Raw genomic sequence first — 26,952 nt, forward strand, 5'->3', positions numbered from 1 at the left:
CTTTTTATGGGTTCAGGGTGTGGCTTTTGGTCTATTGCTGTTAAGCACTGAGGGCTTAAATGTGACTACATAATTAATGCTTTTTTTTATAGCCCATGCATGATGACTATGACTTGAGGCAGGAGCAGCTGAACAAAGCTTCTCTTCTTTCTTCGAAGAAGTTTCTAGAAAATCTACTAGAGAAATTCAATTCCCATGTGGTAAGTCAGATTCTGAAAATGGATAGCTGCTTTAAGTGCCTTCCCCAGTGGCTGAGAAACACTTCTGTTGTACTGGGCTGTCCCTTTGGCTATGTTTGCACTGCAGCTGGAGTGCAGAAATGCAGCTTGGCTGGCACTGGAGCTGCTTCTGAATAGGTTTGGGTCTTGATAGGTTAGAGTGGAGCTGTCTACACTGCAGAACTGGAGTGTCCCACAGCAAAAATGTCCATGTTAAGATGGAAGCTGGGTGTTCCCTTTAGCTAAAGGAGAGCATAGACTGGTGCTTACAGGGGTAAGAATAGAGAAGTAACTTGCAGCACCCGAGTGTATGAGGCTGTGAGTCTTTGCTGTGCTCTGAGAACCAATACTACACCCAGGGACTGCCATACTCGAGTGATGGCATATGTAAAACTTGTGGTTTTTGTTTGTGGGCTGTCTCGTGGCAGGGCAGGGAGGAGCCCCTCCAGCACCATGAGTGCTGAGCAGCACTGGTGTGCCCTCGGGCCGGGCAGTGTCTGCGTCACGTCCCTGTCTCCCTCTTTGCAGGATCATGGGACAGGTGCCCTCGTAATTAGTTCACTTCTGGACTTCCTGACATTCGCCCTATGTGCTCCATATAGTGAGACTACTGAGGGGCAGCAGTTTGACATGTTGTTGGAAATGGTGGCATCTAATGGAAGAACACTATTTAAGCTCTTCCAGGTAAGATTCCATGGTTTGTTACTATTATTAGATGTCCTGGTTGGTCAACATGAACTTTTTCTTATCCTGAAAGACAAACTTGTCTATTGTTCAGATGGTTAATGTGCCTAAAGCTTTTCCACCTCGATTTTAAGTGCCCTAGTGCTTTATCTTCAGCATCAGACTGAAGTGGCTAATCTGTAGTGAATGATATGCCAAGCTGTCGTGGAGTAGACTGCCTAAGACTTGGTTCTAGAAACACTTTAAAATACCAGTTAAATATTAAGCTAGATTTAGCAGATGCCCAGAGTTTTGGACAATCTGCCACCTTTTTCTTCCTCTCTTGGTTTCTTTTCTTCCTGGGGTGAGCTTTCATACCACTGAAATACTAACATTTGCCCAGAACTGGAGGTAGAACAGCCATGTGGATGAGTAAAGGACACTGAATCACGGATAATCATCACATTTTGCACTTGGCTAATTACCTTGTCAATGTTCTCTTTTAGCACCCTTCCATGGCAATTGTGAAAGGAGCTGGTTTGGTAATGAAGGCAATAATAGAGGTGAGATTTATCAGTATTCCCTGGGATAGCACACTAAGTGTAGTTGTCTATTTTGGAAGTGCAGTTGCTTACCACCAGAAGTCTGTTATATTAGCTTCTCCTGGGGGCGTGGGGAAGGGGAGGGTGAGGAACAGAACACCTGCTGAATTGTGAGTGTTTAATAAGCAGCCTGCTTTATCTTACACTGGGGGGCTGGAGGGCATGTGAGTGGGACGTGAGGCAGCCCTTGCATGTTTCCATGCTGCCATCAGGGTTTGGCTGCTGGTGTTGTGTGGAGCTCAGCCACTTCCCTGAGAGCCACCAGGCTTCTCCTGCATGTTAAAGAGGGTCTGCCACGGAGGCACTGCCAGATGGGACTGGGGTTAGAGGCAGGGGTGTCCCAGAGCAGACTGGTGATGCCAGCCTCTGTTCTTTTTGCTTCAACAAGGGGTGATCTGGCTGTGTTAGCTGCCATACCACGTGATGTGTGGGCCGAGTCCGTGCTGCTCGTGATTGTTGCAGGGTGAACTTGCTGACTGACTCTCGACACTTCTGTGTTGAAGTTCAGGGCTTAAGTTAGTGCCTCACTGTATCACAATGGCTTATGCATCTGAAATGCATCTAGTACTTTCTTGGAATGGAAGTGAACGAACACTTGAAATAGAGGTTTCATGTATCTGTAAGCTGCCACTGATACACCTGATGATGTTAGCTAGAAGTTGCTATGCTGTTTATTACAAGTCCTGTCACTTGAACTGTAGTGGCATGTGGGCAAGTGAAAATGCAGTGAAAGATTTTTCTTAATTATTCATTGCAAATAATGTATCTGGACAGAGTCTTACCCACATGGCTGTCTAAACCCAACAGCACCTGTTATTCTTCAATAGCTACTGTTGACCAAAGTCAAGCAACAAGCTATTGTGTGTCATTCCCTGTTTAACTCTGATTTGCAATTGCAGTGTGGAAATGGTACTTGTACTACCAGCCTCCTGATATGTGATGGGAGACACATCTTACCCTGTCCAGTTACTGTCCTCACAGATACAACTACTGATTATCTGCTCTGTGGCTTTATGACAACTTCGTTCAGTTGCCATTGAGAACTTGCACTTAAAGCCCATCATACTGTAGCTTCTGGCTTTTGGTTATTAGTTGGCATAATGGATGATCAAGAAGGCCTTGGAACTGTAGACTAAAGATAAAAGCAGCTTAACTAAGATTCTTTCTTTAGTAATCATCTTGCCCTGTTTCCAAAGGAAGGAGACAAAGAGATTGCTACCAAAATGCAAGATCTTGCCCTCAGTGAAGGTGCCTTACCTCGCCACTTGCACACTGCTATGTTTACAATAAGCACAGATCAGAGGATGCTTACAAATAGGTATGTCAGTCTCACTTGATATATTGTCTTTAAAAAGTCTAAGTAATGGCCTAGCTAACATTAGAAACATTGGGAGGTCAGGGAGGAGCTTGAGGTTTTCGTTAGGAGAATATCTTCCTCAGCAGCTGGTGTGTTTAAACAGAGCAAGCTTCAGCTGAGATGGCAGCCACTTAAACCTGTGATTACTGTTTTCCCAAAGTGGGACTTGGGTTCCTTACTTGTTAAAGGCTCACAGTTTGATTTTTTTTTTTTTTTTTCCTGAAAACATTCAGGGGAAGAAAAAGCAAGTAGAATGTCCTGAACTTGTAAAAAGGCTCAGCTTGTGTTATACAACTGTATAAATCCTCAGCCATCTTGAGTGCAGTGAGGGTCACCCATCTTGTCTGAGGGAGAAGCCTCCTCTCTGAGAAATCGTTCCCTGAATTCAGCAGCCAGTAGAACTTGTGAGCTCTGAGCCTGGGCCTGAGGGTATGCTGGGGAGGATGACTGATAATTGAATTATTTCCATCCAAATCCAAGATTATAGGAGTTTTAGCTGCATGTTCCTGAAGTGCTTAAAGAGTTGCTAAGCAATGCAGTGAGAAGTGGGACTTGTTGCCACTGTATGCCATCCATCCAGGAGGGTTCTGTCATGCTGCTGCTGTTTGCAGCTACTACTTAGGACTCGCTTGTGAGCAGTGCTTCAGTTCAGTGCAGCAGAACCCTAGTGACAAGTGTTGGCAGGAAGTGTCAGCTGGTGTAGAAGGCAGGCTCCCAAGAAGGCTTTCCTGGCCCATAACTGGTAGAGAGAGCTTCAACTAGAGCACTAAACAGTTCTTGATGGCTTCTAGACTCTTAACTGTAGCTTAAGATTGACTGGATAAGCTGGTTAGTAGATTATTAGCTTCTGCTCTATTGCTCAAGTGTTCTTTTGAGGTCTAGATCAAAAAGCATGTCCTGCTACTGTTCCACTAACCTCACTGGAACTTCTTAAAGGCAACACTTTAAAGCATGCTAAGCATATACTTGAACTGGAACAACAGAATGCTTTGTGCTCTTACCCACTGAAGAGCACGAAGTTCTTGCTCATCTTCATTTCACCAGCATGATCAGCGTGTCAGTTTAGTGGTTTAAAAATCTGTTTCAAACACTAACTTGGATTTGTTGATGTCAATGGCTTTTCCAGGCAGTTAAGTAGACACTTGGTTGGCCTCTGGACAGCTGAGAACAAGACTGCTATGAACTTGTTGAAACGTATTTTGGTGAGTAAATGTGATATGGTAGAGAAATAATAAAATCTGAGAGCTCACAGTGTTAGAAAACCTGGGATAGTCTGTTCAGCAAATATAGCCCCCTAGTACAAAACATCTCAGATTCTTAAAGTATCCTGTTACTTTCCTGCTGCTTTTAAAAATGTTGTATGACTCAATTTAAATAAGGTCTGACTTCTTATTAAAAGAACAAAACCATGGAAGATGTAAGTAAACAGTCTCTAATGTTAGTGGCAGTAACACATTAAGGCAGCAGCTCTGTCTGTGCTTTCATGCCTGCCCAACTTTGTTATATAAAACAGTTAAATTTATATATATATATAGGCTGACAGTTCTCACGTTCCTTCACCATTACAGCCTCCTGAAAGGTCCTTGCTTGAGTTACTTCAGTGTTGTAAGGAATTACATCTGGGAAAATACTGACTTTTAAACTCAGAGTAGGAGTTCCTTCATTTTTGGCAGAGCAGACTGTCCTGATCTTGGTCCATCCTCAGGAATGCTTGTTCCAAGAGAACCTCTAACGTCACATACAACGTCCAGCCCATATCAGAGGCTATGGATGAATTCTAGTGGGGAATCAACTCTTCCTGCAGCCCTTAGCTTCACAAAGTGCTCCTTAAGAAATGGGATGTAGGCAAGAGCTCTCCAGAGCTGAAGCTGATTGTGTGCCACTGAATGGTTCTGTTGGGTGGTGGTATTTCACTAATAAAAGCAAAACGCTGCTGTAGCTTTATGTACTTGCTTTAGAGTGGAATATAAATGCTCTTGAAATTTCTAAAGAAGTTATCTGGTTACCTAATGTGATGGCTTCTGCTCCATTAGCCATATGTGTATTTACACTGGTTTTGAATGTTTTCAGCCACCAGGTTTGCTGGCCTACCTTGACAGTGCTGATCCAGTTCCTGAGAAAGATGCTGATAGGATGCATGTTAGAGACAACCTAAAAATTGCAACTGTAAGTAAATGCAGCTGTCTTACCCCTGCCATTGATAGATGCACAATCTTAATGACTTCTAACTCAGACACTTGACTGTTGCATTGACCTGCATCAGACATGTTGATAAACCTGCAGCTGCTGATAACTAATAGGATTTATTCTGCAGGATCAGTATGGCAAGTTTAATAAAGTGCCAGAGTGGCAGAGACTGGCTGGAAAAGCTGCAAAGGAAGTTGAAAAATTTGCCAAAGAGAAGGTGGATCTGGTCTTGATGCACTGGAGAGATAGAATGGGCATAGCTCAGAAAGAGGTAACAGTATTTAAAATTCTTTGTTACAGCAGCTTGATGAAGTGTAGAGCAGAACACTTACTGCTCTGTGAAATCAGAGGGAACTCTGACAGTAATAGAAGTGTAGGAGTGTGAGAAACTTCATAATTCTGCTTTCTTTTAGCAAACTTTTCACCTTTTACTACTCTTCATCTTGGGTTGGAAATGGATTCCAGGGAGAATATAAAGTAGCCAGTGGGATTCCTTCAGCATACAAATGAAGCTTTAGCTTGTTCTTGCATTAGCCCAACTTCTCAAACTGGACTGTGGCTTATGTGCATTTCTTCCAAGAGAATTATACAGGAGAAATTCAGTTTCCTCTTTGTGCAGTTTAATTTAAAGTCCATTTGGAAAAAAATTATGCCTATTCTTTGCATCCAGAATTATGCACTCTGTGCTAGTGGTACTTTAGTTATGGAACCTGCTTGAGGAAGCTGAGTATTACCTTTAATATAGGTATCTTGGTGCTTAAATTGCAGCATAAGGCTATACATAAACACCTGGTTAGTACTCCAGTGATAAGTGACTGGTTTGATCTGGTGTTATAATGAGGATGGCTCAAGTGCCATGAGTTCTTACTGCTGATTTCCTTTTTCCTTTAGTTCTATATGTCATGTTCTAGATGGCAAACTTTCAACTACGAGGTGTTTCCCTTAAGTTAATCTTAAGTCTCCTGTGTAATCTTGTTTTTATGCATTATAGAACTGCAACAAACCATGATATATGCAAGGAAGGGTGAAAAAGCAAAGCAATGCAGAGTGTTAAACGCCTGTGCTTCATCTGATGGAACTATGAGCTTTAATTTAAGCAAACCTTCCCTTGGTAAAATGTAGCTCAAGTTTGATGTAGACTGTGGTGCAGCATTTTGAGTAGTAATATTTCTGGAGGAACCATGAACTTGGCTCAAACCAAAGTGTTATTGGAGAGATGTGGAAAACAGTAGCAGAAGAGCAAATTGCACTTTAAACATCTTGTCTAGATACAGAGTTTAAACAGTCATTTCTCTGGAGTTCTGAGCTGTGGAATTCCACAGTAAATGCATGCAAGTGTAGATTGGAAGAGGTTGTAGCATTTTGGTATTACCACACTAAGTGATTTCAGTGGCTGTGGCTTGTTAAATGTACCTTTTCTTTTTCTTCCAACTTGGCCTCACAATCAGGACAGAAACAATCTGGTGAGTCTGTGTCTCTGCCATGCGTGTGGGTTGCTGCTCAGGCTGCTGCTTGCATGTGGTCCCTCCTGTAGTGACGCTGGCTTCACGTCTGAGCGAACTAGGGAACCTTTCAGTGGCCAAGTCAGTCTGACTTATTTCTGTGACTTGCTCTAGCTATTTCCTCTCAAGAGCAAAGCATTCTTGTGGTGGGTTTCCCCTCTGAGCAGCCTGGGAGCCGACGAGTGCTTACGGTGTTGGGAACTAAGCTCTTCTCAGGGGTGACTGGCTTCAAAATGGATGATGTGTCAAACAGCTGAAAGTTTCTCTGGCATGATTTAACTTGGTGTAAATAACACTTGTGAAAGTCTGTTGCTACTACTTGCTAGCAAAGGAGAACTTATTAATGAGGCTTAACTTAGTGTGGCTTTTGAAGGAGTAAAAAACCACAGCTTTTTATTTGAAAAGGGGAAAATGAGGAGCATCTGTTTCTGCTAACTTCTTAAATTTCTCTTTTGCAGAACATCATTCAAAAGCCAGTGATATTAAGGAAACGGCGCCAAAGAATAAAAATAGAAGCAAACTGGGATCTTTTCTATTACAGGTAAAATACCAAGATTAATATGGTGGTCTCAGATACAAAATTCTTACCTGGCTGGTTTGTGAGTACCTCCTGAGTTGCTGTGGCTTGATTCCCACTTCTGCCTGCCTTGAAACAGTGTGAGTGCTTTGTAACAGGAACTTGGGAAAAATGAAATCCTAAGGTATGCTTAAGAACTTAGCTGGTGTTTAGGAAAGGGGGAAACTTGGAAAGCTTCTCAAATGCTATCAAACTACGTAAGTTTCTTTTTTCATTGATTCAAAAGGAAGAGCAGGTAACAACCTGCAAGTGCAGACCTGCCTGATGTTGAAGGCTAAGTGAAGTAGCACAGAGAATCATTGTGGTGTGTTGGTGTGTCCACCTGTAAACTACTCAAGATGTTTTAACTTGAACTGGAATAAAAATGAGCTTTAAGGAGGCAAAGAAAAAACACATGGGTACTGGGTTTTAAACAGTGCCACAGATTCCAAATGCAGCTCACTTACCTTCTGGTTCTTACAGCTGTCAGAGTTTACAAGGGAGGGGCCTCCACCTGGAAAAAAAAAAAAGATGCTAGCACTTTACTTTGGCCAGGGGTGTTAAGCTTTGTTAGTCTGTTTAATGACTGTTCTGCAGACTCTGAGAGCAAGCTTGAGGAAGTTCTGTAAACTGTTTGATCTGGTGCTTAATGCCTCTAAAGGTCAAGTACAGCCTGTCCTGCACAAGTGTTGCACGAGAGGAAGATCTGTGGAGTGTTATAGGGCCCCTCTCAGCCAGTCTCTGGATCCAAAGGCTGGTTTGTAACTACCACTGCAGAATGTCTGTCCACTGAGTGTCTTGTGACTGGAGAGACATCAACTTCTATCTTCCTCCATGGAGCACTTGTGCACATGCCAGGTGTATGTTTCAGTCTGCTGCCCTGGGCTGCTGTTCACTTGCAGCCCTTACTGGCAGACATGAGTAGCTGGCACCTCCCCTGGTCATCAGCTATCTGCAGGTAATGATTCAAGCCTGAAGGGATGACAGCTGGTGAGCTCCAGGCTAGGCTGACCTCTGTGACTGAAAAAACACTGTACAAGTGAACAGCCATAATCACTGTAACAAACTAGAGGCCGATACTTGGTGCCTTCTAATTAAGGTCCACTAATGCTAATCATCCCTAGCTTGCCAGCTGAGTCTTCTCTGCTTTACAGGTAATGTTTTCAGGGTTTAATCTTTGTAACTTCTTTTTTAGATTTCTTCAGGATCACGCCAGATCAAACTTGATTTGGAACTTCAAAACACGGGAGGAACTGAGAGATACTCTTGAGTCTGAGATGAGAGCATTTAATATTGACAGAGAACTTGGTAGTGCTAATGTTATCTCATGGAACCATCAGGAGTTTGAGGTAAGTGACTCATTGTAGGAGAAACTGCATATGAAACACATGTCTGCTTACAATGTCACTTTTCTATCTCTTAACTATGTGAGTGAATCTTGTGTTGACAATCCCTGACTGCAAGCCAGAGTTCTTTTGGGGTTATGGAGTAAACTGCTAAGGCATGAGGCTGTGGAGAGCTACTGCTGCAGAGTCACTCGGCAAAACTGAAACCTCTTCAGCCTGACCAAGGACACTGCAGAGGTGAAACATTGATCAGAACCTCTGATGTACTCTTGCCTGAAGAGAAGAGAGTTGGTGTTAACACTGTGTTGTCATACCTGTTCTTGAATGTGCTCCATCAGGCTTGTTCTGGGTAGTTCCACAGGTTGCTGCTTCCTGATAGCGAGTTCCTTGTCTTTACTTCCACCATGTCTTGGTGATCCTGAGGCAGCTGAATACTGGATTGCCAAACCATGAACAGCTTATGTGGCTAAACCATGCTGCTCTGTAAATTACAGACCAAGGATACTTTTTTCAAATTCTAGGAGCAGCAATACCTGAAGTCAAAATAGCCTTTCAGGCTTCTTGCAAAGCAATTTCTATGGTCCTAATTGGCTTTCTCAACACAACTTGCAAGATGTTTTCAAGTAATGCCCTAATAAATGTCTCCTGTACTCTTATCTCCAGTAGTTCCACACAGTTTTAATCAATATGTGAAGCTAAAGGCCACACTTGAGTTCAACTGTAGAATATTCTTAGAGATTCCTAATGCCATCCCTGTGACAATACAGCTTTCTAGCTGAAATTTGAGCAGAGGACTAACAGTGAAACAAGTAAACTGCTGCTTTGGAGCAATGCTCAGCTGACTACTCTGGCAAATCAGCAAGAATTGCAAGACATCAGGATAATGCTTTAGGAGAAAGAACTGGTTTATGTGTGCAGCTTACCACTATCATACAGCTGCAGATTACTTCTTACCAAGAAGAATTAATTCTTTTTGGATTGGCATTTCTCTCACTGGCATTTAGCTCTCAAAGTTTTCTTCAGGTATGGGTCAGGCACAGGACTTCTGGGCAGCACGGTGTCTGCTCTCCCCGCTCCCTCTCCGTACTTCAGAGGTGCTAGCTGGGGAAGAATAAAAAATACAGGTTTGGAAGAGGGAATACTTGCTTTCCACCTGTGCTTCACACTCCTGTGCAGCCCGTGCAGCTGGAAGGTGTCACTGGTGTCCTTGCAGTTACAGCCCAGGGCACTTGGGAGTGGCTTGAAGGGGATTCTGTAACATGGTCTTTGAAGCTGTCTCAGAGATTTGCTGTTAAGTATTTTAAGTGAATGCTTTATCAGGCTGTGCTGTAAGTATGAACTGACTACACAGCAGTGACAGAGGCTTTGCTGTCTGCTGTGGGACCTGTCCCTTTGAGGAAGCAGTGGCTGGAGCTGGCTCTGGAAGTGGGCTGGTTAGCAGGATGTCTGTGGTCACGTCTGTAGATAACTTTGTGCCCTCGTGACAGTGGCCTGCAAACTACAGATAAGAAAAACCACTGCAGAGAGTGGCTTTTGAGGTACATGAGAAGTACCTTTAAATGAGGTGCTTGCCAAATGATTAAAACCGCACAGCATCAAGGCATGTGGTTACATTTAATGTAGTTGTCTAAGTTAATGACTGCTCTCATTGTGCAATTTCACTTCAGCTTCTTGCTGTGTGTACTGATGCCTCTAGGCTTGATTACCTGGCATAACAGCAAGTATAACTAGTAATTAAGTCATGCTGGTGTTTCATACTTGTAGTAACACTGAAATACCTTGCAAAGGAATAACTACTTATTAAAGCTTGAGTCACCAAACACATCATGTATTATCCAAGTTCAATTAAGTAACTTGTTTTTAGTATCAGCTGGTTTTATTAAAAGGCTGGAAGCTGGGATTTCAGTAGGATGAAGAACTTCATTTGTTCTGGGGAGCAGCAACAACTTATGGTATATATTTTGTAGATGTGTGTTTAACAGCAAACTTGCAGATTTCTATCCTCCTCAGGCTGTAGGAGGGGTTGCTGACCTGCCTGAGTTTATGGATGCAAGCAAGTACAGTGGTGTTAGGCAGGGAAAAAATTAATGAAGCAGAAACAATATTTACAGTTAAGTAACTTGTTCTGTGTTACAGGTAAAATATGAGTGCCTTTCTGAGGAAATAAAAATAGGGGATTATTATCTAAGGTTGCTGCTGGAGGAAGATGAAACGGAAGAGACTGGAGCAATCAAAAAATCGTGAGACACTGTTAAAATTCTACCTCATTCCCAATATCTCTGTTTTCTTCACTAAAATATCCTCTCTTTCTTAGATACGAATTCTTCAATGAACTCTACCATCGCTTCTTGCTTACCCCAAAAGTGAATATGAAATGCTTATGTCTGCAAGCCTTGGCCATTGTTTATGGAAGATGTCATGAGGAAATAGGACCATTTTCTGATACCAAGTACATTGTTGGGATGTTAGAAAGGGTAAGAGTTACTTAAAATTACTTGATATAGTAGCTAGCACACAGATAGTCCAACAGACATTTAGATCTTTCAAGTTGCTGTGAACCCTGCCCAAATTCTGGTTTTACAGAACATGAAGCTGCAGCATGAATATGACTTTCTTCATGCTGTCACCAAGAGTTTCTGCTATCTCCCCTTGATTCAGTTGGAGTTTCATTAAAAAAAAGCTGCTGATTCTAAAGGTCTTTATAGTTGCACTTTTTTGGCCTTAACAGGTCTTCAGCCTGTACAGAAATAGTGTGAAGGAACGTTGGGTGCTGGCAATATTAGGCTGGCTTTTGAAAACGGGAGCATAACGTTTCTTAAGAGGCAAACCTTGTGCCTTGTCACATTATTTCAAAATACTGACTTACAGAGCAGTAGTAGCAGCACCAGACCTAATGAAGTGATAGCTGCAGATTGGCATGTCGCATGGATTAGATTTTGAGTGGTAACTTCTCACTCAGTGCTACTGAATGCTCATTTGTTGTCTCTGCTGCCACAGTGCACTGACAGGCTGGAGCGGGACAGACTGATACTGTTTCTCAACAAGCTGATCCTCAATAAGGTAAGGTGGACAAGGACACTAACAGTCCTTTATCAGTCTTTCAGCTGTATAAAGTGAGCTGAACTAGGCTTGCAGGATTAACTTCAGCAAAATTGAAGTCTTGGAAGTACTAAACCAAAGTTTGGTACAGCTTCCTGGGGTGTGGTAGTGGTTTACTGCTGAGAAAGCGGAAGGAAATGTTGATGATGTTGTGATTGTACCATTCTAGTCACCTCAAAGAATAATCTGACTTTTCTTGTGGTCACCTCTTACTTGAATGAAACTGTTCAGTACTTGTAGCAACTGTTATTTAGAAAATGCTTGTGTTAACTCAGTCCCTCTGTTAACAGAAAAACGTGAAGGACCTTATGGATTCCAATGGCATTCGAATCCTTGTAGATCTGCTTACTCTAGCACATCTTCACACGAGTAGAGCTACAGTCCCTCTGCAGGTATGTGACCTTTGTTTCTTAATATCCATACACAGCTTTGCTAGAAGGACAATTCTTTAAAAAAAAAATCCATGTCCTTTTCACATTTCCTGTAGAAATGTGATATTTGCACTGAAGCTAAAGCTGTTCTTGTAAACATCAACTTCTAGAGCAATGTGATTGAGGCAGCACCTGACATGAAGAGGGAGAGTGAGAAAGAATGGTACTTTGGCAATGCTGACAAGGAAAGGAGTGGTCCCTACAGCTTTCAAGAGGTACCAGCTTCAAAATCTCAAACCTGGCAAATTATTTCCATCCTGGTGACAGGGTGTTTCAAACAGTGAGAGGGAAAACTGTAAACAGTGCTAAACTATATTCTCAAAGTAAGCCTTTAAATAAGGACTAAAGTTAGCTAAGTGACTTGATGTTGTGCCAAGAGCCATGGTCTTTTTGCTAAGGCTGCCTGCCCTGCCATGCCCTCATTACACTGCAGTTCCTCTGGCAACTTCTGCTGTGTGTTTTCTGCCACAGCAGTAGTCTGCCATACAGCAGTTAAAAGCTTGTCTTGAGCATCAGTGTTCAGGAGCAAAGGCAGCTCTAAATGCTGGATAACTAAACTCCTCCTGCTCTCACAACAGATGCAGGAGCTGTGGCACAGTGGGAAGCTGACCTCCAAAACCCGCTGCTGGGCTCAAGGCATGGACGGCTGGCGGCCGCTGCAGGTCATCCCCCAGCTGAAGTGGTGCTTGCTTGCCAGCGGCCAGCCTGTGCTCAACGAGACTGACCTGGCCACACTGGTGCTCAACATGCTCATCACAGTGTGTGGATATTTCCCCAGCAGGTAAAGGCTCCTTTCCCACAGAAGTGGTTAACTTCCTCTGGCAGACACGTACGTTCATAAATTCTGCTGTAAGCTTTTTCTCAGAAACCAAGCAGTACACTAAGGAACTGTATGAGAGGATTTTACGTGGCAGTAGTTAATTCTGTGAGCAAAGCAGAGTGCACACGAGACAGTTCTGACTCTGGGAGGGACTGCAGGGGTGGGTGCACAAGCTGAGTGTGTTGCTAACACACAGCAGCACAGTCTTGCTCCTGTTTAACTCCATCCCAAAGTTGCTTTGCTGCATGGCATTCAGCCACACTTGCCAAGTCTAACGACAGGCTCTGAAGTTAAAGACACTGAATATGATCTCAGTAGCCTGATACTTATAAAGGTGTTCGTTCTTGAAAGAGAAAGGCACCTGTGTGTTCACAGCTCTGCCACTTCATTTTTTTTTCTTTTAGGGATCAAGACAATGCTATTATAAGACCTCTGCCTAGAGTGAAAAGGCTTTTGTCAGACAGTACTTGCCTTCCTCATATCACTCAGGTAAGCAATGCTTCAAAAGCATCTCAATGACTAAAGTCTGCCTTACTCTGCCGCCTTCCACGTGCGAGTGCTTTAAGTGGGACAAACCCATCAAATGTCATCTGCAACACCCTGCAGATCTGACAAGCAGTGGTTTATTTCACCAAGTGGTGGTACAAATTCCATGCTGCTTCAGCCAACATCTCATTAATAAAGATTTCCATCTGTGGAGATACTGGAAAGCCATCTGGATGTGGTCCTGGGCAACTAGCTCTAGGTGACCCTGCTTTTGAGGAGGGGGATTTGACAAGGTGACCTCCAGAAGTTCCTTCTGACTATGAACATTCTGTGATTCAAACTTGTTTTGAAGTATTCTTTAACTGAAAATCTTGTAAGTTTATTGGTCTGTCTCAATATTGAATGAGCTAATACTCAGTTTTGGCTTGGTAACTTTCACTACTGGAGCACCTAATGTAAATGCTTGTGTTTGATTTCAGCTATTGCTGACCTTTGATCCTATCCTTGTGGAAAAAGTCGCTATATTGCTGTTCCATGTCATGCAAGATAACCCCCAGTTACCTCGTTTTTATCTGAGTGGAGTATTCTTCTTTATCATGATGTACACAGGATCCAATGTACTTCCTATTGCAAGGTGAGGAAAAAGTGCTAAAAATCCCTCTTGACCAGTGATGCTTGGAAGGACTGGTGCTCTGAATGCTCCAGGGAGTCTCCAGGGAAGGGCTGTCTGTGTCTTTGTCAGTGTCTCTTTTGTGTGCGTGTGGAGAAAACAAGTGTTCAGGAATGAGACTTCCCAACTGAAGTGATGAACATAGGGCAATGTTTATAACATAGGAATGCTTAACTTGGTGGAGTTCCCAAGGGTTTAATGAATTTTGTAGAGAGTCGTTCAGTTGTTGCTGTTACTCCTATGTCAAGGTAAACGTATGAGACTTGTCAGCTGGACTGTGCTGGTCTGTTATCTGTCAAAGTGTGCCTTAAGCATCAATCAAACAGAAGATAACTGCTGTTTCTCTTCTAGGTTCTTGAAATACACACATACAAAACAAGCTTTCAAGTCTGAAGAAGTGAGTAGACTGCAAAAGTTTCCCAACAGTTTTGCAGACCACCTGTGGTTGTTTTAATAACACTTCATGCTTGTTCTTTAAGTTCCCAAGAGTTAAAATTTCAGAACTATAAGGCAAGAGGGGGAGCGTTTTTAGATCTCAAGCTGGTTAGCAAGTCTGAATTCAGATTACCTTTGAGATGACAGTGTGCTCTCTTCTGTAGACAAAAAGTCAAGATATAGTTCAAAGAAGTATACTTGGACATATTCTTCCTGAAGCAATGGTGTGTTACTTAGAAAACTATGAACCAGAAAAATTTTCTGAGATATTCCTTGGAGAATTTGACACTCCAGAGGCAATTTGGAGCAATGAAATGAGGTAACTGTTTTCACTTAGAGGAACAAATAAATGCTGAAGAGGTCTTGTCTTTGATATTTCTAAAGAAAGCTGAAAATACCTGAATTCCAGAGTTTCATTACTTCCCTCTGCTTGCCTTCTTCAAGGGCAATGTCCTGCATTGCCTTCTGCCCCTCCTGAAAATAACAAGGGTGGGGAAGGGAAGTATTTCCCTGAACATCTGACAACATGCTTTACATCTGCTGCTAGCATACTGAAGTTCCTTTCCTGAGGGGAGACTTGACTGTTTATGTGGACTGGCTTATACTTGCTGTGCTCATAGCAGCATCTCTCTAGGAGATAGCCTAAAACTGTATTGTAATATTAGAAGTGTATCACAAAATGTAGAGAGGTGTTGAGGAAGGACAAAATGTCACTTTATATAGTTTCTAATAATAATAAACTAAATTGCATGGTGTTGAAATAGCTTTGTAACAGGACTGAATTCTATTCTAAAATGTGGGGAAACTGCTAAGGAAAACCTTTTCAGAAGAAATGGGTGAACACACTTGAGCAGTCACTGAGGACTGCAGACTGCCTGGGAAGTGTTAACCCAAACTTTGTGACTTTCAGGCGTCTGATGATCGAGAAGATTGCTGCTCATCTTGCTGACTTTACCCCTCGTCTTCAGAGCAATACAAGAGCACTCTACCAGTACTGTCCTATCCCAGTTATCAACTATCCACAGCTGGAGAATGAGCTGTTCTGTAACATCTATTACCTGAAGCATCTTTGTGATACACTCAGATTTCCAGACTGGCCAATTAAAGATCCAGTAAGTAGAAGTATTTTAGGATTCATTTAGTTTGTGATCTTTCAGATTCCTGGAAGTGGGATTTGTAACAAATTAAGGAAATTGAATGCTTGGTTTGTTGTGAGTAACCGATTGATTCTGACTTTCAGTTTGTAAGCAAATATATTAAACACTTTATCTTGAAGCAGAGTAGTCTTCATGACATATAGCAACCACATGCTAAAGTATATCTGCATTGTGGTGGCTACTAAAGAAGCAAACCAAAGCATCTAAGAACCTTCAGATGGTGTTCCAGTGAACCTCAAGTGATTGGCAGGGAAACTAAATCATCACTTTGTCCATGCTAGGCAAGAAACTGAGCTAATGTGGTTTCAGTACACAAACTGAATTATCAGATCTTTTTGGTTCAAGTTTATGGTTTGTCTGAAGAGCTGTACTCATGCAGCTTTGCAGTTTTTGTAGCATCGAGGTGTGAACTGCATCTCATTTAAGTCAGTCTCCCTTTTTTACTGTGACTCTTATGTAGGCATTTTAATCTTCTCTTGCTTTGACTAAAATATAGCACTGCAGTGAAGCAAAGTCCTAATTGCTTCCTGACAGGAAGGGGAACCTTAATGACTGGAGTCGAAAGGATTAGGTCTGAACTGAAGGTGATGGGTGATAAGGATTCATTAATAAAACATCACTTTATTAATAAAGACTGTGTACTGGTGTCAGCATAAACAAAACACTAATAAATGCTAATTATTTAGGTTAAACTGTTGAAAGATACCCTAGAAGCTTGGAAGAAGGAGGTAGAAAAGAAGCCACCTACCATGTCAATAGATGATGCCTATGAAGTCCTTAACCTTCCCAGAGGACAAGGCCAGTAAGTTGTCTTCAGTATTAAAAGTCATATAGCTGCATTTACATGAATTTGTACACTGAACAGGCTGAAGTTTATCATCTCAGTAATTGCAACCAGTTACTGGTACCAGTTGTCTAGCACCTGCATCTTTCACAGTGGGAAACTGCTTTATCTAAAAAGAAACAGAGATAGAAGATCCAGCTTGAGTGTCTGAGAGTAGCTGTGAAGTGCTCAGAGGAACTGAAACAGGTGACAAAAGTGCTTTGAGCTCTACTTCAAAGCATCCACTAGGCTGCTTTGCAGGACAAGTGTTATTCTCAACCACAGTGAGCAAAAATATGGTAGACCTTGACTATGTCCATCTTGCCACTGGTTCTTAGTTCAGGCCCCTGGAAGAAAACTGACAGCACTTGGTACTTAGCCTTCAAGGGCAGTGCGTTGCTACAGATCACACTCCTCACTTCTACCACTTACTTTTTACCATTTAGACTCTTCATTTAGAAGATTCAGGGACTTAAAGCACCTTCTGGTTAGTATAGTCATTACAAGAGGTGCTAAAATACTTTCTGAGGTTTTATTCTGTACTGTGCCCACATGGTTACACCCGTTCACTGTCAGCTGATGAAGCAGCATTTTCAAACCAAAATAGGAGAACTTTGTACTTTTCACTTGCAGTTACCATATGTCCTGTTGTCAGAATCCAGGCTTGTTTTTCCTGTTGGTTTTTTTTTTTATGTTACTCAATATAATGGGGCTTGTTTTCTTGCAGGCATGATGAAAGCAAGATCAGGAAAGCTTATTTCAGGCTGGCACAGAAATACCACCCCGACAAGAATCCTGAAGGCAGGGTATGCTCAACAGACCTGTGCTGTCAATGAGCTGGGGTCAAACTCAGCTGTGTACTAAGAACTCTGAAATGCACACTTAAATTTTCTTTCTCCCTTTTTATAAGCTGTACCCTAGGTGAATGCTGAAATACAGATTAATACTACAGATGAATAATTTAACTGATGTCAGTTGAGGACTATTAGGATTTTTACAGTAAACTGATGTAATTCAGTTAGATCCACATCTCAGAAAGCATCTGGTTTAGAGTTACCCAGGGCCCACATCAGCTGATGGCTCCCTTGCAAAGGCAGACTGTCCTCTGCCCATATGACAGTCAGCTAAACTGTACCTGCTACTTCTGTCACAGTGTAACTGAGTTATAGTCTCTTGCCTATGAAGAGAAAAAAGGAGAAAAAGATAAGTTCTGTCTTAGAAGACAAAACTGTTCTGTGAAGCAGCATTATTTGGAGTATTTTCTGAAGTGTAACAAGGGAACAAAGCTAGCATTGTGACTAATAACCCAGGATGCTTTATTTTACCTGCATCTAAACTGATGCTGCAGACATGTAGTATTTCAAGGGGCACTCAGCAACTCTAAGGCTGTTCCTCTTTCCTTGCAGGATATGTTTGAAAAAGTTAATAAAGCATATGAGTTTCTATGCACTAAGTCTGCCAAGGTGATAGATGGGCCAGATCCAGAAAACATAATTTTGATCTTGAAAACTCAAAGCATCCTCTTCAACAGGCATAAGGAAGGTAAGCACCCTGCCTGAACGGTGGTTTACGCTCACTCCTCCCATGGCCATCACAGTCATTTTAGTCTCCTCTGTTCCCAAGTCTGGTCTCTTGACCTGTTTTACTGGCTTGCCACAGCATCACATAGCTATGGTAAAAGGCTTCAAAACAGTTCTTTCTGCCATAAGATCAATCTGCAGTAAAACTGAACTCAACTATAAATAGCTTTTTGAAATTCTCTACTCCAGTGCTAATCCATTTGAATCTTCCTCCATCTGATTTAGATTCACAATTCTGTCCAGGCAGAAAAGCCCTCAGTAGTGACTGTCACTCAGATGGCAGACTCCAGGTATAAATGAGATGGTCTCACCTGGAATAGCCCCAGGAGTGTAACCCTGCAGAAATTCCCACTGCTGTTAGAGCAGTCCAGGGCACGTGCTGCACAGCAGCCCAGTTGGGAGGGCGAGCTGGCCAGAGTACCCTGACACGGTCCCTGGCTGGCAGCTGCTGGCATGTCCCAGTCTTGCAGAGCCAAAAGTGGTTTTTCTACCTAAGTGTTACATGATAATGGTAAAGGAGGAACCTCGAGGGCAATTGTAGCTGTCAGCTGTGTGGAGACAGTGACAGCGTTGGCGCAGACTTACATGGATTGGCTCACAACTGGCTCCATGCTGCAGGGTGGAATTGTTCTGTGCTGTTGCTGAACCCTAAAAGAAAGAAAAGTATATTTAAAACATGATTGCTTTGTCAAGCTGGAAAAGTTCCTTATAGGCTTATTAGTTAGAAAGTCCTGGCCCCAGACAGACAGAACTACTCGTGTTTCTTTGGAGACAGACAAGCATCATTTGGAAGGCTCTGAGCTTGGGTGCCTGCTGAGCTGGAGAGAAGACTTTTTTTAGTCTTAAATGAGTTTCTTTCTGTGAAGCTTTGTCAGCTTGCAGTGTTGAACAGTTTTATATGACAGGGAGTCAGATGGTGCAGACTGCTCAGATTTGCTCCAGCTTTCCAGGTGTTGGCCTTCTTTAGCTCCTAGTCCTGATATATCTTCCACTGATAATTTATGCAGTGGTTTAAATGGCTTAGAATCTGCATATGTGGAAACTTTAACTTTTTTTTTCTCTTTCAGAGTTGAAACCTTACAAGTATGCAGGCTATCCTATGCTGATAAAGACTATTACCATTGAAACATCAGATGACCTTCTGTTTTCCAAAGAGTCTCCTCTGTTGCCTGCTGCTACAGAACTTGCTTTCCATACTGTCAATTGTTCAGCACTGAACGCAGAAGAACTGAGAAGAGAAAATGGAATTGAGGTAAATGGAAAGAAACTTACCGAAATGAATTTTTTAGCCTAATTTTTCTACAGCTAAAAATCCTAGATACTTGGCACATAAGATCCTAGATACAGGACATAAGATGCAATTGAGAATCACCTTTGGTCTTGTGGAGACACTTGTCCATTTTGACCGTCCCTTTTCTGGATGCAGTAGAAGCCTCTTGCAGAGTGTACCCCTCTCTGGACCTAGGCTTTTGTCTGTGAGCTGTGGATGAGCAAACAACAGATAATGTTTCTCCCCTTCTTTACAAAACTATTTGGAGAGCTTCTGCATTCTGTATGTGAAAGCCCAGAAAAACATGAACAAGTCCCTTCAGCAGAAGGGCTTTTCATTGTACATATTACAACCATAGAATCGTTTAGGTTGGAAGAGACCCTTCAGATCATTGAATCCAACCATTAACCCAGCACTGCCAGGTCACCACTAAGCCATGTCCCTCAGCACCACATCTCCATGGCTTTGGAACTCTTCCAGGAATGGGGACTCCACCACTGCCTCGGGCAGCCTGGGCCAGGCCTTGACAACCTTTTTGGGAAAGAAACTTATTCCTTATGTCCAACCTAAACCTCCCATGCCACAACTTGAGGGCGTTTCAGATTGTTCTGATTGTTCCTTGGGAGAAAAGACTGACTCCCAGCTCTCCACAGCCTCCCTTCAGGGAGTTGTCAAGAGTGAGGAGGTCTCCCCTGAGCTTCCTTTTCTCCAGACTAAAAAAGCCTCAAGTCCTTTTCCACTGGGCACTTCCCAGCCGCTCTGCCCCAGCCTGGAGCATTGCAGGGGGTAGTTATGACCCAAGGGCAGGACCTGGCACTTGGGCTTGTTGAACCTCACCCCGCTGGCCTTGGCACACCAATCCAGCCTGTCCCTCTGTAGAACCTCCTGACCCTCCAGCAGATTATCACTCCATCTCAACTTAGTGTCATCTGCAAACTGACTGAGGCATTAGCTGACATGTGGAATGTTACAGACGCTGAACCACCGAAGGCTGGTACCAGCACTTGCAAGGAAACTGAGCAAGAGCAGATTGTCAGGTGTTTCTCTGCAGCCATTAAAAATGGGTTTACCAGATAAGGTTTTATTTCTGCCAGGCTTTCAGTTCTTGTGGTGGCTGAACTGACACATCATCCACTGTCACAGGTACTGCAGGAGGCGTTTAATCGTTGTGTGGCAGTCCTGACCCGTTCCAGTAAGCCAGATGACATGTCTGTGCAGGTAAGCTGCAGCAACTTGAACTGAGGCTGCCAGCTGCTCAGAAGACAATGCATATTGTAGTGTGCATCTAACATGGTAATAAATAGCTGTGTGTGTGTGATGTAAAATGCTGATCTAGTGTCACGTATATTGAAATAGGATCGTGGCCATGGCCTCCCCTGCGCTGGGAACCAACGCAGTGTTCCTTTTTGCAGGTGTGTGGCTATATTAGTAAGTGTTACAGCGTGGCAGCTCAGTTTGAGGAGTGCAGAGAGAAGATCACAGAAATGCCAAACATCATTAAGGACCTCTGCAGACTGCTGTATTATGGCAAGGTAAGAGCTCCTGTCCTCTGCCCAAGTGGGTGTTTAACTGGTGAATGTTGAGGGGAACGTTCTGCTTTTAAGGGAGGTAGGGAGATAGATTGCAGAGACTGATCAAACCCTAATGTAAGACCCCAGCTCATCATTATGGGATACAGAACTCTACTGCCTTGCCTTTGACATATGTATTTAAATCCATTTAGTGGACTTAAAATGCAGTTGCTAGAAAGATTCAGCTACTTCTGCCTTTCAGCTGACATGCCTAGCTGACTGGCTTCCTGTACTAACTCAGCAGATAAGAGGATCAGAGCCAGATCTGGTGTAAGCAGATACTCCTACATCAGCATAAACTGCAGGAACACTATTCAGGAGGTTTTGTTGCCTTTTAGCTCTTTAACATTTATCTCATGTTAAACAGATGCTGAATTTTGTGTGATTTGAGAAAGAAAAGCTTGCCTTGAACTTTTCATATGGGCTATGTTAAAACAGAAGACTAGAAAACAGGAGACTGCAAAAGCAGACTGTAGAAGTTGTCTGCAGATGCTTGTGTGCTCTTTAGTCCCCACAGAACACATGTATTGCCATAAAAGGCTTCCTGGGGAATCTCTGCCATCTTCTTGAATTAGTTTTTCCACCAGTTCATCAATGCTTTTTTTCTAATTGTATGAAAGAACTATTCAATTACTTTTCCTTTGAAGGATGCTTACTAATTAGCTATGGTTTTCAGCTGCCAGACACTGAACTTCAACTGCAGATGTTCTGTCTACTTCAGTTTTCATCTCTGCTGTTTAGATAGTACTCTAGAATTAGTAAGTTTTGGCTTTAAGTCTTTGGTAAGGAAGCCAGCTGGCTTTCTTTGGTCACAAGTACCAGGCCAAACTTGTTGTTTTCTCTCTGCAGAACATACCACGAGTAGCTTCTTTGGGAGTGGAGTGTGTTAGCTCCTTTGCCTTAGACTACTGGCTACAAACGCACTTGTTCCAAGCTGGAGTTCTCTGGTACTTACTGGGTTACCTCTTCAACTATGACTATACACTGGAAGAGAGTGGGATTCAGAAGAGTGAGGATTCGAATCACCAGGTAACCTCAGCAGGGTCCGTGCTTGGACAGTGCTGGTTGCTGCTTGCTGTCTCTTATTAACAAAATAAGTGTGTTCAGAGACGTGTTAGAATCACTGAAGTACCTGAACAATGATGTTACCAGAGTGGTTTTGGAAGGGCTGGTATTTCTTGAATAAGCTGTAGGTTTCCTGTAGCTGCCTCTGTTTTTCAGGAGGTAGCAAACAGCCTTGCTAAGCTCAGCCTCCTGGCCTTGAGTCGCCTTGGAGGGTATCTCTCTGAAGAACAAGCGACGCCTGAAAACCCAGCGATCAGGAAAAGCTTGGCTGGAATGCTGACACCCTATATTGCAAGGAAACTCGCTGTGGTCAGTCCTACTGAGGTGAGCATCTGTGGGGCAGAACTTTCTCCAGGGATTAACAGAGGGAGTAGCTAGTCAATTCTGAAACACTGAGCTCTTAGACCCCCCTGACAGATGGAACAGCAGCATGCTTTTGCTTTGCAGCTGGAGTAGTGCGAGGAAGAGGGACTGTTTCAGCCTCAAACACTAGCCACAGGAGCAGTGCCTTATAGAATAATTGCAAAATGAATGCAGGAGTAAAGTAGTTAATTGAAGGCTTAAGGATATAATGATGATGGAGAGCAAAGACTAAACTTCTCTCCAAAAGTGGTGCCCAGCAAGTCATCTGCAAAGAAATACTGCAGATAGCTGCTGGTCAGTGACAAAAATAGAAGGAGAAGCTGAAGTAAGTGTAGCTTGGAGCAAAATAAAGAAAAATCCAAATACAGGTTGTATTGTATCAAATACCTTACTGTTCTTCCAGTATGTGGGAAACGTGACACTTTAAACTTGCTTATGCAATGAGTCTACTTGTTAATGACACTGGATTAACTAACATCATGAAACACATCAATTACTGTGCATAATGATCCAGAACTGTTGTAAATGTGTGACATCATGTAAATTCCCTATTTCTTAGACTCTGAAGATGCTTAACAGTAACACAGAGAACCCCTACTTGATCTGGAACAATGGGACAAGAGCTGAACTGCTTGAGTTTTTGGAATCTCAACAAGATAGCATGATTAAGAGAGTAAGATAATCTTTAAATCCTACTACTACTCCTTGTAAACCGTTCTGTGTTTTGGTACATCCCCTTATAATGCAATGGTGTAGTCAATACAAGTATCCAGTGCTCTGTACTCCAGAGTCACCTGTGTCATTCAGAAATCTTAAAAAGAAAACAAACTGAATTGGCTTATTTCTGTTTATGTGGCAATCTGCCTTGAGCTTCTGACTTTTGCTAAAGCTTCGAAGTTTTCTGTTCAAGTGTCATCTATGTCACTGTTGGGTTACAGCTTTACACTTTCTACAAGATTATTTTGTCTGAGCTTGTGCTGCTTATCTCTGCTTAAAGGGCGACTGTGACAAGAGCTATGGGTCTGACTTTGTCTTCAGTGACCACGCGAAGGAACTTATTGTGGGAGAGGTTTTTGTTAGAGTCTACAATGAGGTCCCTACCTTCCAGCTAGAGGTGAGATGTAGCTGAAACCTTCCTGTTGAAACTACTATTTGGAATGTTACCGCCTCTTCTTCTGTCTGTCAGTGGAAACAGAACAGAGAAAATACAAAATCTTGAAGTAGTGGCAGCTTTCTAAGGGCATGTTTAGAAATAAACAAGGTTAATGTGCTGCAGATGTTACGGTGATCACAGCAGAGAAGTGCTTCCTGTCTGGAAGAAAGGGATGTGAGAAATGTAGGAAAAATCACTTGGATATGCTTTCTTCTGGTGGGAATACTGTTGCATCACCCAGCTAAAGCTGCTCGTCTCTAATTTAAAGCTTCCTAAAGCGTTTGCTGCAAGCCTCTTGGATTACATAGGCTCACAGGCCCAGTACCTGCACACCCTGATGGCCATAACACAGACTGGGAAGGTGGAGTCCAACCAGCACGGAGACCGGTTACGGAGAGTGGAGATGGCCCTGGAGGCGCTGAGGAACGTCATCAAGCACAACCCAGGTAGGCTTACAACTGGACTTCCCTGGGAGGCTTCCTTGTGGGCAGCTGGTAGCCTTTATTGAGGAGGAAGCTTGTTTTGCTGGCTAACAGACTCTAGCATGGTGAAGAGCCATATGGGCTGGCTTTTCTTTCTCTCCTCTCTGGGAGAACATTAACAGTAGATGTATCGAAGTTTTGTGTCAAATCCAAGCCTAACCTATTTTTTTTTCTCTGGAACACTGGGGTTTAACTCTAACTCTAGCCTGCTGTTGCCAGGAGGACTTCAACCTCTTGCATGAAACTTCCTGTAATCCTTGGGAGAATCTTTAGCTGATTTTCAAACTTCCTTGTGTCAAACAGAACCTCCTTGAGCTGAGTACTGCATACTAATAAAGACCTAGGGGCATATTGGGGCCTTACTAAAGCAGAAGATGTGCGTGAGAGTGGGCCACTCATGCCAGCAAAAACTTATGAGCAGATAGTGATAGACTGGAAAAGCCTGAGACATGTGATTAGGCTATTTCCCTACTGTATTAAGTAATTCTAAAAGCAGCTCATGTTATTAGGATGGTTTCTAGTAACAGCTGGTTAGGTTGTCCTCAGGCTGGATTCTCTGTATTTGGCAATTGTACTTCTGAAGGCAGCTGGTACTGCTGTGGCCAGCACCCCTGCTCTGAGAGGGGGGAATCAGAGGGGGCAAGTGTGAAGACAAGAAGTACTGATGATCAATGATAAATAAAATAACTGCACTTGCTTAGTGGTCTTGTAAGAATGCAAGTAACTAGGTAGTCGAAGAACTAGCTCAGTTACTTGTCTTAGAGGAAGGAATTATCCTCTGCTTTTGGAATACTGTTGACCTGAGACTTTGTGGAACTAGATTAATAGAGCTTCATAGTTTTCTAATTCTGTAGCAAGCCCTGTAGGAGCTGTTTTAACTCCTGTGGCAGACTCTGTGCAGACACGTACCCTTAGTGCCTCTCTGTGTAGTGAAACGTGGGCTCGGGATGGCCGTCAGTGAATGCTGCAGCTGACATGAAGACAACAGCTTGCTTGGTCTCTTGCAGGGTCCGAGTGTGAATGCATAGGTCACTTCAAGTTGATATTCTCCCTTCTGCGTGTTCATGGAGCTGGCCAGGTGCAGCAGTTGGCGCTGGAGGTAAAAAAACCCAAACAAAACAATCAAAAGACAACACAAAACCAAACCTCCCTGTCTGGGTGCTCTACATAATCAGCATAAACAAATACAATTGTGTAACTCTTAAAGTAGCATCTAAAAAGTAGCAAGACTAGGGTTCCAAGGTGTCAGCTCCTCCTTGGAAGAACAGGTGATGGCCTGTTGCCTGTGTCTTTGCTCCCCTCCACCCTGAGGTGACCAGACAGTTTGGCAGGAGTAAGCACTGTAAATATGGGCTATATTGGCCAGTGAGCTGACTGGCTTCATCACACACTGCCTTTTCTGGACAATATCTGAAGAGCTGGAATATAATCCAGTGTTGTTTCTGATCTTTTACAGGTAGTGAACATAGTAACAAGTAACCAAGAATGTGTTAACAACATTGCTGAGGCCATGGTTCTTGCTAACTTGCTGGCACTCCTGCATTCCTTACCTTCAAGTATGTACCGTGTCATTCTTAATCGTGCAAGGCAAAGGGTTCTCAACTCAGGAATTAATTAGAATGCAGCTGGCTGAGCTTACTACTGGGTTCTAGGTTGAAAGAGCATTTCAATGGGGATGATTAAAAAAATATTCTGTGTAGCCTCATTGTTGTCTTAAATGGGTGAGCTAAAACCTATGAATTACAGGTATTTGTATTGTTTGAGTTGTCAATGAAATTGATAATTCTTCTAGAGAATTTAGGTAGTAAACGTCTAGCTAAGAAAGTTATGTTGTGCTAGAATGTATGATTGATTTGAGAGTCCTTGACTGACTGAATTCAGCCAGCAGTCCCTATGCTTCAACTGTGGTAAGCTTTACTGTGGTTTTGATACAGCCTTCTGTTGGGCTTAGCTCATCTTGGATCAGTTAACAGTCTGTGTGGCACAAAGATCTTACCACTCTTTGTTTTGACAGGCCGGCAGCTTGTCCTGGAGACTTTGTATGCTTTGACATCTAGCACAAAAATCATTAAGGAGGCCATGGCAAAAGGTACAGTACTGGGCTGAGGGCAGAGGTTTCTGCCACACTGGACTTCACACTTCTAGGTTGAAAGAGCATTTCAGTGGGGATGATTAAAAAAATATTCTGTGTAGCCTCATTGTTGTCTTAAATGGGTGAGCTGAAACCTATGAATTACAGGTATTTGTATTGTTTGAGTTGTCAATGAAATTGATAATTCTTCTAGAGAATTTAGGTAGTAAACGTCTAGCTAAGAAAGTTATGTTGTGCTAGAATGTATGATTGATTTGAGAGTCCTTGACTGACTGAATTCAGCCAGCAATCCCTATGCTTCATCTGTGGTAAGCTTTACTGTGGTTTTGGTACAGCCTTCTGTTGGGCTTAGCTCATCTTGGATCAGTTAACAGTCTGTGTGGCACAAAGATCTATTTTTTTTTCTCTTTGTTTTGACAGGCCGGCAGCTTGTCCTGGAGACTTTGTATGCTTTGACATCTAGCACAAAAATCATTAAGGAGGCCATGGCAAAAGGTACAGTACTGGGCTGAGGGCAGAGGTTTCTGCCACACTGGACTTCACGTAAATGCAGTGGCCAAATCTTACTCTTCTCTTTCAAACAATCCATGTGGAATTGGTGAATTTGTGCTACTGTGACCAGAAAAAAAGCCTGAGTGTTTTCCTGTTTCTTCATACAGGTGCTTTAATCTACTTACTAGATATGTTTTGCAACTCAACTCATCCACAGGTCCGAGCCCAAACTGCAGAGCTCTTTGCCAAAATGACTGCAGATAAGCTGGTGGGTCCAAAGGTAAGAATCTTAACAGCTCTTGTTGTGACACTACTGCCTCTCTCTAAAGACAGCACAGAAAAAAACCTCTTCTGTGACTGAAATGTAGATGTGAAGAGCAGTCTGGCTTTTTCAAGAGTCAGTTCTTAGCCTATGAGCAGACTTCTAGAAGCAAGTGTATTTATTTTAACTCCCATAATGAAGTTTGGGTTCCATTGGTAATGAGCTTAACATTGGCTGCCTGGCTTCCAGACCTGCCATTGGCTGTGGCTG

General features: G+C 42.8%; 1 protein-coding gene across 1 annotated transcript in view; it reads left to right on the forward strand.

Moving 5' to 3' along the window:
* DNAJC13 (DnaJ (Hsp40) homolog, subfamily C, member 13) overlaps positions 1 to 26,952 on the forward strand; it is a 44,530-nt gene that overhangs the window by 9,269 nt on the left and 8,309 nt on the right. Inside the window, exons 13-47 of the mRNA XM_008949492.1 lie at positions 93 to 200; positions 747 to 902; positions 1,388 to 1,444; positions 2,680 to 2,801; positions 3,967 to 4,042; positions 4,911 to 5,006; positions 5,155 to 5,298; positions 6,988 to 7,070; positions 8,281 to 8,434; positions 10,568 to 10,671; positions 10,746 to 10,905; positions 11,429 to 11,491; positions 11,821 to 11,922; positions 12,072 to 12,176; positions 12,540 to 12,742; positions 13,186 to 13,270; positions 13,747 to 13,901; positions 14,289 to 14,334; positions 14,537 to 14,691; positions 15,283 to 15,484; positions 16,216 to 16,331; positions 17,080 to 17,158; positions 17,759 to 17,894; positions 19,000 to 19,184; positions 20,346 to 20,420; positions 20,615 to 20,734; positions 21,623 to 21,802; positions 21,995 to 22,162; positions 22,761 to 22,874; positions 23,199 to 23,315; positions 23,623 to 23,800; positions 24,844 to 24,935; positions 25,293 to 25,392; positions 25,851 to 25,925; positions 26,588 to 26,700. Coding sequence (XP_008947740.1) covers positions 93 to 200; positions 747 to 902; positions 1,388 to 1,444; positions 2,680 to 2,801; positions 3,967 to 4,042; positions 4,911 to 5,006; positions 5,155 to 5,298; positions 6,988 to 7,070; positions 8,281 to 8,434; positions 10,568 to 10,671; positions 10,746 to 10,905; positions 11,429 to 11,491; positions 11,821 to 11,922; positions 12,072 to 12,176; positions 12,540 to 12,742; positions 13,186 to 13,270; positions 13,747 to 13,901; positions 14,289 to 14,334; positions 14,537 to 14,691; positions 15,283 to 15,484; positions 16,216 to 16,331; positions 17,080 to 17,158; positions 17,759 to 17,894; positions 19,000 to 19,184; positions 20,346 to 20,420; positions 20,615 to 20,734; positions 21,623 to 21,802; positions 21,995 to 22,162; positions 22,761 to 22,874; positions 23,199 to 23,315; positions 23,623 to 23,800; positions 24,844 to 24,935; positions 25,293 to 25,392; positions 25,851 to 25,925; positions 26,588 to 26,700 — 4,224 coding nt within the window. The remainder of the gene's footprint in view (positions 1 to 92; positions 201 to 746; positions 903 to 1,387; positions 1,445 to 2,679; positions 2,802 to 3,966; positions 4,043 to 4,910; positions 5,007 to 5,154; positions 5,299 to 6,987; positions 7,071 to 8,280; positions 8,435 to 10,567; positions 10,672 to 10,745; positions 10,906 to 11,428; positions 11,492 to 11,820; positions 11,923 to 12,071; positions 12,177 to 12,539; positions 12,743 to 13,185; positions 13,271 to 13,746; positions 13,902 to 14,288; positions 14,335 to 14,536; positions 14,692 to 15,282; positions 15,485 to 16,215; positions 16,332 to 17,079; positions 17,159 to 17,758; positions 17,895 to 18,999; positions 19,185 to 20,345; positions 20,421 to 20,614; positions 20,735 to 21,622; positions 21,803 to 21,994; positions 22,163 to 22,760; positions 22,875 to 23,198; positions 23,316 to 23,622; positions 23,801 to 24,843; positions 24,936 to 25,292; positions 25,393 to 25,850; positions 25,926 to 26,587; positions 26,701 to 26,952) is intronic.

The sequence above is a fragment of the Merops nubicus genome, unplaced genomic scaffold, assembly GCF_000691845.1.
Source record: "Merops nubicus isolate BGI_N331 unplaced genomic scaffold, ASM69184v1 scaffold16001, whole genome shotgun sequence".
Taxonomy (NCBI): Eukaryota; Metazoa; Chordata; class Aves; order Coraciiformes; family Meropidae; genus Merops; species Merops nubicus.